This window comes from Athene cunicularia (assembly GCF_003259725.1).
Source record: "Athene cunicularia isolate RWA chromosome 8 unlocalized genomic scaffold, athCun1 chr8_part1, whole genome shotgun sequence".
In the NCBI taxonomy this organism is placed as follows: Eukaryota; Metazoa; Chordata; class Aves; order Strigiformes; family Strigidae; genus Athene; species Athene cunicularia.
Window position 1 is genome coordinate 1,014,355 of NW_020799109.1, and position 10,356 is coordinate 1,024,710.

Below are 10,356 nucleotides of genomic sequence, written 5' to 3' on the forward strand. Positions count from 1 at the left end.
TCCTCATCTTGGCTGCGATTGTCTCAGATCCTCCATAAACCTACTCTATGCTCTTCTTTGCTTTTTGTAAAAACTTGTTTGCAAAAAAATCAAAGTTCAAACACAAGGTCATCCGAGCAGCTGTCTCTTTATAAACGTCTTCTCTGGACACACTGTAGCCTATCTCCAGTGAAATCCAATTTAATACGTTAATGTGGATCCATAAAACAAAGTCACACGTGGTGCAAGCAAAGTTATTTATGGCACTGGAATCTTACTGATTACAGCAATAAATAATGCAGTACGTATCAGTGGGAAATAATATAAAATCAGTTAATCCACAGGAGCAACGAAGAGAATTGGAACAATTCGGCTCTTACTCATGCAGTAATTTCCTAACAGCAGCCTTCACAGTTTCACTTTTCACAGCATTAAGTCTCTACTCATTTGTTAATAATTTGGGGAAGATTCCCTTCTGCTGTTTACCAAGTGAGTGAAGCTGCCGCTTGCTAGTTCAGACCAGTGGGATTATGACCCTTCAACAGTCCCACCACGACACAAGCGAGATTCCAGCTTAATCCGGGGCCTAAATTCAGTCAGTACCAACTGCTTTGATACCTACCGCCGTTTAGTTTGGTTTAACACCAGCCAAGAGGCGCACCCTTGCTGCCGGAGCCCGATGCCACCCCTTCTGCAGCTTTACATGGAAAGCACAATCCACAGCTCTCCCTCGCATGACTGTTCTACATCAGACAGGCGTAAATCGGGAGGGACAAAACTGCTACTACTTAAGAAAAAAAAAAAAAACAACAAACCTCTCAGACTGCGTGCGTGCCAGCTGATTTATCTCCACCGCAGCTACAGACATTTTCCTAAATGGGAGGGGAAAATCTCTCAAAATACGAATTTATCTAATTTCTGGGCGCAGGCGTAGCCGGAGCAGGACCCCTACCTCTCCCACCTTGATGCAGGATGCAGGCTGGTTCCCCCTAATTTAGAGCTGGATTGTGACACTGACGTGCAGGCAGGTTTTGAATTATCAGTATTCTGGAAGAAACCTGCAAAACATTCTGCTCCACGTGCTAACAGCTTTCCCAGGATCTGTTATGCGCAGGTGAACAGTTCCCCCTGCTGCACTGAGCTGGGCTTATGTCTCCTCTAACCAAACACCTCCGGTTTAATTGGCTATCACTGGCCTGGGAAAATCTCTGCACTAACTTGAGGCAGCCTACTCTAAAGATAGAGCTGTACCTACTGACCTTCCGTCAAGGGGATACTTGCCCTGCATCTATTCCCTTCAGTCCTGCCTTGCTAGGCTGAGACCAAACATCTCGTAGAAGATAATATAGAGTATGCCGGCATTCAGTGTGCCAGGAAACCATCACGTTTAAAAATATTCTCCAATGTTTTAGGAATCTGTTCAGCGAACACTAAATTTAGATTTTTCTGGAAGCAGCTTTTGTGCTCACACCGAGAGGTGAACTCAGCAACATGAAAAGATGTGGCTGCAGCTGTTCTTTCCCGGTTCTGCAGTATCTGCCTCAAACTCAAATCCATTTAGGAGCTCGAACGTGCAGCAGTTGGATTTGGAAGCCTTTCCCAGTTGTCAAGCTCAGAGGAAGAGGACAACTGCTTCTAGCGGGGGCTACTGTGCTGCTTCAGAATATTCTGCGTATCCAGAGGGAACTGCGTGCTCGTGGCAGGAGCTGTGGGCGTGAAAACCATGTTTGCTGCTCGGGTGGGTAGGACTGTGCTGCAAGGGGGTTCTCGGGGCCGCAGCCAGCGCTCCGCAGTCACCAGGCAGGCCAGCAACTCGCTGCCAGGCTTCTACTATCACTTTACTATCACTGCCGGCGCCACATCCAAGTTTTTGTGCAGCTTGATGAAGAGCGCTGAGGAAACAGAGGTAGATTTTCCCCATCTCCAGGTACTTTGAACGTTCTTCTCATGCTCCGCTGACTCCTCTGTTGGCCCGCACTAGATTCCACGGCCACCTCTCACCCGTGTTCCCTTGGGCAAGCGAAGCACCGAGGAGGATGTTGTTTGGGGCTGGGCTCATGTAGTTATCTCTTTTTTTTAACGCCTGAACACAAATTCCGCGGAGGTATCAAGCAGATGCATAACCAGCGCCACTCATCTTACACAAACGTGCAGTTTTGGCACTCTTTTATGGGAGCAGTACTACTTGTAGCGATAGGAAACAAAAGAGCTCCATTTGCATTTGACAATGGCTTCTATTCCTCTTTAAACCAATAAGGCTACACGGGGGCTTTGCTAATCACAGTTTTTCTTAGTAAATCATATTGCTTTTGTTTTCACTCTCAGGGCCACTGTCATTACATGCTTCATGAACAGGATTTGCTTTAACCACCCTGATAAAGCTCCACAGAGTAATAAACGCAATTCTTGCAAACAACCAGCTGATGTGAACTGCTCAGAAAGCAAAGCTCTTCAAGAACTGAAAGCAAATAGCCCAAAATATTCCCCAACATTTGTCAGCAGAATGATCAGACACTTACCAGCATCGCTTACTCTAGAAGCCTGAGTGTTGCTGCCTTAAGTTCTCCTCCTTTTGACCTTCAGAGCTCCCCAGCTCAGAAACAGTCATCACTGTTCTCAGGTTTTTCCTGTTTACTGGTATCATTTGCAACTGCCTGGACCTTCTAATTTGTCTAATTGTCCTCAGCTGGAGAAAAAAAAAAAAAAAAAAAAAAAAAAAAAAGTAACCAGCTACTAAAAGCCCCTCTCGATACCAGCCTGCCTGTTTATCTCTCTCAGAGGTTTTAGGCATCTTCTCAAATAATTGCATCAGTTTAAGGAGTGCTTAGGGGCTGCGGTGGCACAACTGGACACCCGTGGGAGTGTCTTGATTTTCTTCACATGCTAGAAGAAGCTACAACAGGTAAGCGAAGGGCCCCCGCCGCAAGCTGTGGATTAAGCAGAGGGTTTGCCCTGTTGAGAAGGGCTCGCTTTGATCAGATCCTTGGGCTGTCACCGTGTTTCCTGCCCTTTGGTGTCCCCGTGTCGTGCTCGCTGCGGTCTGTGCGTCCCTTCAGCTCTAACAGGGACCCTCCAGTATGGAACACAGCCGCTGCAGCGGCAACGTGGAGAGAGCAGGTTGCATCTAAAAAGGTTAAAGTTTTATTATCCGAATAAAAGTGTATTGTTTAGAAAAAGCTCTGAGAGCTTCAAGGAGAAATATCACTGAAATTTTGTTCCTTCTCTCTCCCACTGCGGATTATTGGGTTTTATCCTCTATAAATTGTCTAAGAATCAGCCAAAATATAGATGCGGCTATTTTGTTTGTATAGAACTGGAGATAAGGGGGATGTGTGGAAAGCAGGAGGGGTCGTGTGCTGCGTTATAAGAGCTAAACCGATAAAAGAGATGTCTGTTAGTCAAACTCTGCGGCGGAGTAAGGGAAACGGGGTGCTGGCGGCAGCTCCTGGCAACGTGAGGATGAGCGCGGCTGCTGCACGCCTACATGTGCCTCCGAGCCCTCAAACGCACAAGTGCGGTTCGCTGCTGTAGTTTCCGTGCTGGTTGCACGTGGGTTACGCCAGCGGCTGCTCCATAACCACCTTAAACCAGCGCTGCCACCGAAAGCAGCGTCCGTCGGTCCTATTTGTTCCTGCTCTGTTTCTTATTTGTGGTGACGCAACCTTTGCTCTGGCTCTCTGGGGGATTAACCTGGAGAACTAATCCTGGTTAAATCCACCCTTTTTTTTTTCTTTCTTTCTTTTTTTTTTTTTTTCCCTTGGTAATTTTAAGCAGTTCCGTTTGCTCAATCTGGTTTAGCGCTACCAAAATACTGGCCTGTGTTTGCACGATCAGAGTTTTTATTTTGCGGAAAGTAATGGAAATGCCTCGATAGTGGTCAGTGATACCTACTGTGAGGTTTTTTGGGTTTTTTTTTTTTCAAAGAGTAAAATTTCAAAGGTGGAGGAACGCGACAGATGTTTGATTTCATATCTGATTCTCAGGCTTCGTCAGAGGGTTTCAGGTCGTGCTGCCATCATTAAGGAACCTACAGGCTCTAGAATCCTTCTGAAAACACAGAGAGTAAACTTTGCTTTACTACCGAGTAAGCTTAAACGCACGTTTATGTGATTAAAGGTTGGCGGTGGAGTCGTAAAGGACGTTCCCTGTCACTAGAAAGGATTTTAGGAGACAAAATCTGGATTCAGAGCTCATTTGTAACCCCACTGGCATTGATTAAAAACCATCTCTGGGCTGTTTTGTGGGATCAGAGCGATGTTTACTTGTGACCTGAGGTGAGAGCAGCAAGAAGCAGGCTCAGGCTGAGAGACCGTGACTGACTCCCACCAGGAAATGTCTCCCACAATCACAAATGCACCTTTTACACCCAGTTCATCATTTTGTTTTAAAGCACAGGTATGTGATTTTTCCCTCCAATTATTGTTTCTTCCTCTTTCTATCAATATATTTTGCTTTAGCAGTCTGAAGTTCCAATTTTTATCTTTTATAAACAGCCTTGCAGAGACACGCTGGATTCTGAGTGAAACTGATAAAACCCCAGAAATACAGAGATAATGGTAAAATTGGCCTTATGTATTTTTATTCTTCTCCCTCCGCCAAGTTTGGAATGCAAATTACGGGAACCTGCACAGTGTAGTGCTTAAAGATAAACAAATGCAGTTTCAAGTCAAAAATCTCACAAGAGACAAAACGCTCTACAAGGATTCCCGGGCTCAGTCTGTGCGTCTCGAGCTCTGAAATGCCACCGAAGGCGCAGCTCTTACGTTTTGTCCAGAACGTGACATGTCAGAACAATCTGCGCAGCAAATTAATGCACGTGCTCCCTATGTGACATTTATCTAAAGTGCCCAGTTGCTAACGGGCACTTTCTCCCCCTTATTATTTTTCTATACTCAGCATTAATAAAATTCCCGATGTTCTTGATATTGCGCATCTCATTTTATTTCAGCCACCAGCCTAGGAATTTCCATTAGTGATTTTCTTTTTTTTTTTCTTTTTTTTCCTCGAAATGCCATATGCCAAAGGGTTAAAGGTGGAATGAAAGCCGTCGCCTCCTTTTCAAACGATGTCCTCTGCTTCGTGAGGGGCAAGAGGAATTGCCTGGCTTGCCTGGGTCCACCGCTTTCAGCAGACTGGTGAGAAAGGCTGACATTTTTCTCAGTCCAAAACTTGGACGAGTTTTCTTTGAAGGAGCGATCCAAAGGTGTGTTGTTGGTTTTTTGTTTTTTTTTTTTATCTGTTGCTGAGTTCTCTGAACAATTTGCTGAATTCAAGTGTAAGGGAGAGGGGAAAGATCAGGAAATGGCTACAGACAGTGCCTGCTGCAACAGGTAGGTCTCACCTTGCTGCATCATTTTGTCCCTCTCCCACCCAGCACATTCGTGTGCTAAGACTGAAGATCTTGAGCGTGGCCTAGGACCCCCTGGAAGCTGTTGCCTCACCGACCCTGCTCTGGCAGTCCCTCCATCACAGAGGTGCTGCTCTCGCCAAGGAAATGTGCTGAGGATTTGCATGGCTCCGTTCATCCCTGCTCAGACATCGCTTGCTCAAGGAGGTTTTTTGCCTTTTCTACAATGGAAATCCCTGATACTGCCGGCCCTTCCCTCTCCCACGTCGTTGTTCCTCAAGTGGCGTCGTTTACCCGGTGTGCAACAGGCCTCTAGAGCTATTTATTTATTCCATGTCTACACAGAGACAGGTGCAAGGTGGCAACACAAAGGAACTTCAGTGTGTTTACACGCCTCAGGTTACACAAATACACATTTACCGCAATGACCGGTGGTTGGTTCCTTATCGCTTTGTCCTTCACCGGTCAACATGCCTCGTCTTGATTGAAAGTTACAGTGACTTTTAATTCTTCTGTACAAACTCAAAGCGGGGGGCATGGTGCACGTCTTCTTGGTCTTAAATTGAGTTGGGGGTTGCAGCCTCCCCCTGCCGCTGCCTTTATCTTTTCCTCGGTTACTGCCGATTTTCTTCTCAGACGATCATCCATCCTGTGGTGCCTCCTGGGGTAGGATGTTCCCCTCCCAACAGACTTTTTAGTGTTAACAGGACATGCATTTGTTTAGACAAAGTTGGAGTAACTTGCTCCCTCATCTCCAGGTTCCTTCTTTCGATCACAACACCCTCAAACGAGCGGTTTGCCCTGCCGTTGTTCTATTTACAAGTTTAGAATGAGCAGAGTAGAAAATCCTCTAGAAACATCAACATCGTCTGAAGTTTGCAGTAAGCTGGGCAGAAAGCTGCTGGTGGCCCGGGAGCATCACCCCACTGCTGCCCGAGCTGCCTGCCTGCGCGGGGCTGCAGCACCTGCAGGGACAGCACCAGAACTGGGGTGCAGGGACTCCTCGTGGTACTTGGTGGTGACATTTTGTGCCTCCTGTCCCTTTGCCGCCGCCAGCAGGTGAGTGAGCTGACCACCGGCCCCCAGCCCCACGCCGGCGCTCCGGAGGACGGGCGCACGCCGCCGCTTGGCACCTTTGAGAGCAGCTACGGGGCTTGAGCTGGAAGGATCCTGAGCTTGGCCTTGAGGTGGAGCTGCCTGTGAACGCTCCGCACCTTAGCGGGCGACGTGGGGCCTTTGCTTTAGGTGTTGCTGCTGTATAGGGCAGTAGTCTTGACTTGGGACTTTAGCCTCGGTTTTGTGGTTGTGTTGCCCCAGGGCACTCTGGTCTGGGCGGGGTTTTTGCAAGTGCGTGCACGTTTGCATTTTCAGAATGTTACTAGAATAGGTCAGGGACAACTGGTTTCATTAGACGACTGTATCTGAACAGCTACTTGATGCCTATTGGGCTTGCTTTTTTTTTTTTTTTTATGTTATATTTAGCTGTGACCTTGAATTTTGTTTTCTTTTGTTCATTTGTTCCAGGAAAGGATTTTTTCTCTCTCCCTATCTTGACAATGGCTAGAAATGGAATTTATTTTTTTTTTCCAGCTCATACACGAGCACAGTACACTTCCTAACAGAATGTTATGAGCGTACAGCACTGGGCTGTCCATCAGAGGATGTTATCCTCTTTCTCATACTGGAAACCTAATACTCACTTTTTCCTTTCGATGGACTGGTCCTTGAACACGATTTTGTGTTAAACAGCATTGCTCAAAAAAGCTACAACCGAGCAAGTAGAGTTCCCTTTTCCTTTACTGCCTTTCCGTTGTATTTTGCATTATTTTGGTTAAGGACCCGGTAGGTGCACAAGAAGACAGGTTTGTAGGGTGCGTGGCCTCAGCCCACATCTGCCCAGGGCAGCTGGGAAATGTGAGTCTGCTCGAGGACCTGCACGAGGCTATTTCCAGCAGTGTGAGGTGGGCAGCAGCAGCTCTCACTGCCTGTTGTCCCACCTGCCCAGAGGCTAAAAAGCTGCTTAACGCTGTAGCGTCGTCTTTGGACAGCGGCTATAACGTGTGAAATATTTACTCGCTGTCCAGCCTTGCTCCTTGGGCTTGCCTGGGAAGGTGCCTTCTCCTGGAAGAAACTCCAAGGTGGCCTCTGGGTTTTCTGCTCCCACCCACTGTGTCTTGGGTCAGACTTTATTCAGTCTGGGGAGCTCAGAGAGTGTGGCCAGGGCCCAGGACTCTGCTCCACATCCAACTCCCCACTGGCGAGGGAGCCCTTCGCACCCTCCGCTCCCAGGTCGGGTCCCTGCTCACCTCCCACACCCTGTGCTGCGGAGAGGTGGTTCCCAAAGCTCTGCACAGCTGTCCTGACCCAAGGGCAGAAAGCAGCTCCGTGGATCTTCTTGATTGAATAAACTCCAGAATTTTTATTTGAGTGAATGGACAGTGTTTGCATTAGTGAATCTGATGCTCTATAAAACTAACTTCCAGTATTTTATTTCCACTAACGTAAATAAGAAGTGCTGTGAGACATCATCCCAGAAGAGGCAGTGAGAGCTCAGCTATAATCAGCCTGCTTGGGGCAACGCGGGTGACTGTCCGCCACCCTAGCTGTCCTCCTTTGCTCCGTGGAGAAGTGACCATGTTATCCCGCTGCTGGGCCTCCTTCTGCAGCGTGGGGCAGGATACTCACTCTGCTCCTCCAACAAGAGAATTTGGGTACCGGAAACAATCCGCCTGTGGAGGCCAAAGCTCTGCACAGGTTACATTTCCCTGGTGACATTCTTGCTGTCTGGCAGTCAGTCACCTGGAGCTCGGGCATCCCTGTGCTGCCATGCCATGGACAGGGAGACACATCCTGGCACAAGCAGCCTGAAAATCTTCATAAAAATCGCTATCACAGCATATGTATAGATATAGAGAGCAACAGTCTTTATTTCTTGATATTCTAATGTCTGAGGGTTTGGTCATCAACTATACGCTCCAGAGGAAACCTCAATCATTTCCATCACTGACTGCAAAGTTTTCTGTGGCTGAACCTATTTTCCTTAACTCCTACACATTTTTAACTTGGTGGTGGGCTATAATCCTGCCATGACCACGTACGCAAAGGCCAAGGATACAGTAGGATGCTTTTAGTCTTCTCCCCCTTCCCAGCACAGCGGGACAGGTACTGGGGATGTGCTTCAAAGCCCCAGCGAACCCCAGGATGTCCATCACGTCCAACCTGAGGCGAGGAACCTCCTGTGCTACGGGGGTTCAAACACTCAGCCAGAGACCCGGACACTTGCAGCCTGCACAGATAAACCCCACGCGAGCGCAGGGGGAGGCTGGGCAGAGAAAACCACTGGCCTGTGCCCCGGAAGGGCCCCCCCTCCCCACCTGACAAACAGACCAGGACCCTGGGCCTGGCCTTTAGCCACCGCTGCTTTGCTCAGAGGGGGAAATGTTTAACCTGCCGCCGCCAGGAAAATGCGTATAACGCCAGGCTAAATGACAAAATGAACAAAAATTTACCCCTGGCTTCTAATCCTGGATTCTGTTTCAAAACTGTGATGACATAAAGGTCGAAGGGTGCAGCTTTTATTTCCAGCAGACTCCTGTTTTCCTTTAGAGATGTAATAGCGCAACCTTTAAGCTTTCCCCACACCTATATGATTCCATCTCCTTTTATAATGTGCATATATTTATGTTCAATAAGAGCAAATCCAATTTCTTAGCCTACAAGGTACTGATATTTAGAAATGCTTAAGAAGAAAGGAATCATAAAATATTGAATATATCAGAGAAAAAATGTGTGCAGGACTCCACTCTGAAATATACTTTTTTTTTTTTTTCCTCGAACAGGAACTCATCGTAAGCAATAAGAACATAAAAGGAGCAGAAATAGATAACACGGAGATGAAAAATTGTTTCTCTGAATATTACAAGAATGTACCTATGATAAATGATCCTTCCCTAGCATTGTCTGCCCCAGAAAAGTGGTGTACCAAAGCCAGTTAAGTTACTTCTAAGATTTTTCTTATCCAGACCTTTTCTCTGAACCAGAGCTCCAGGATGATGCCACCAGTCATGTTTCTCTGCATTCTGTTTCTACTGCACGATACGGATGCTTCGGCGGTGCCTGCTGTTCTACGATTCTTCAATAAAAAAGCATAATGGGAATGCGGCGTCAATGGCTGCCGCTGTTACCTGCGGGGAACGCGAGGAACGGGAGCGATGCCCTACCTGGGCCTGGTTCAGGCACAGCCCTGCCCTGGCACCCGAGGGCAACAGAAGAAACGGGAGGAATTGCACGAGAGGATGACAGCCACCTGCAGCCAGCCCAACCGGCACAGCCACAATCATCTCGGTTGGAAAAGACCTTGAAGGTCACCCAGTCCAACCATTAGCACAGCTCAGGGACAGCCCTGAGCCCCAGTAAACCCAGCAGGGAACCACCAACCGCATCCACGCCCGTCGGAGCAGCCGCGGAGGTGCTGCACTGCGCTCACACGCTCCTCCCTGGGCGCGGGCATACAGCTCAGACTTAGCTACAGGTGTTATTTTCTGTCTCTGAGTATCTTTGACTCAGTTGTAACCACGGAGAGCCGGAGGCAGACCCTGATGAAGAATCCCTGCAGCCTCGCGGCACCTGATTATCCGACACGGCGCCATCAACGAATCTGCAAAAAGCATCATTTGTCTCCCATCACCATAGCAACCAGTAACTTTGATTCCTGTGCGTTCTTGTGTTTGGGCACCCGTGTCTCCAGGGCGAGCCCACCGCCTCGTGCAGCCCCGGGAAGCGCCCCGCTCCCATCCCGCTCGGCCCCGCTGCTGCGCCGAAGCAGCCGGATCGCGGGTTTCTGAGAAACACGGCGCTGCCGTCAGGGCTCATCCCATCTCCTGCTTCATCTCACCCAGAACTGAGGAGTCGCCTGACGTCTCACTAATGCTCCGGGTATGGTGCAAAGGAGATGGAGCAGAGGTCAGCAGAAAGTTGAGGTGGTTCTTTGGCCCAAAAGCAAGTCCAGGAGGGGAAAAAAAAAAAAAAAA

The 10,356-nt window shown here is 48.2% G+C and overlaps 1 protein-coding gene across 1 annotated transcript in view; it reads left to right on the top strand.

Annotated features, from left to right (window-relative positions):
• The first annotated feature begins 9,537 nt into the window (after nucleotides 1-9,537).
• ZRANB2 (zinc finger RANBP2-type containing 2) overlaps nucleotides 9,538-10,356 on the top strand; it is a 38,799-nt gene continuing 37,980 nt past the window's right edge. Inside the window, exon 1 of the mRNA XM_026853843.1 lies at nucleotides 9,538-9,670. Coding sequence (XP_026709644.1) covers nucleotides 9,538-9,670 — 133 coding nt within the window. The remainder of the gene's footprint in view (nucleotides 9,671-10,356) is intronic.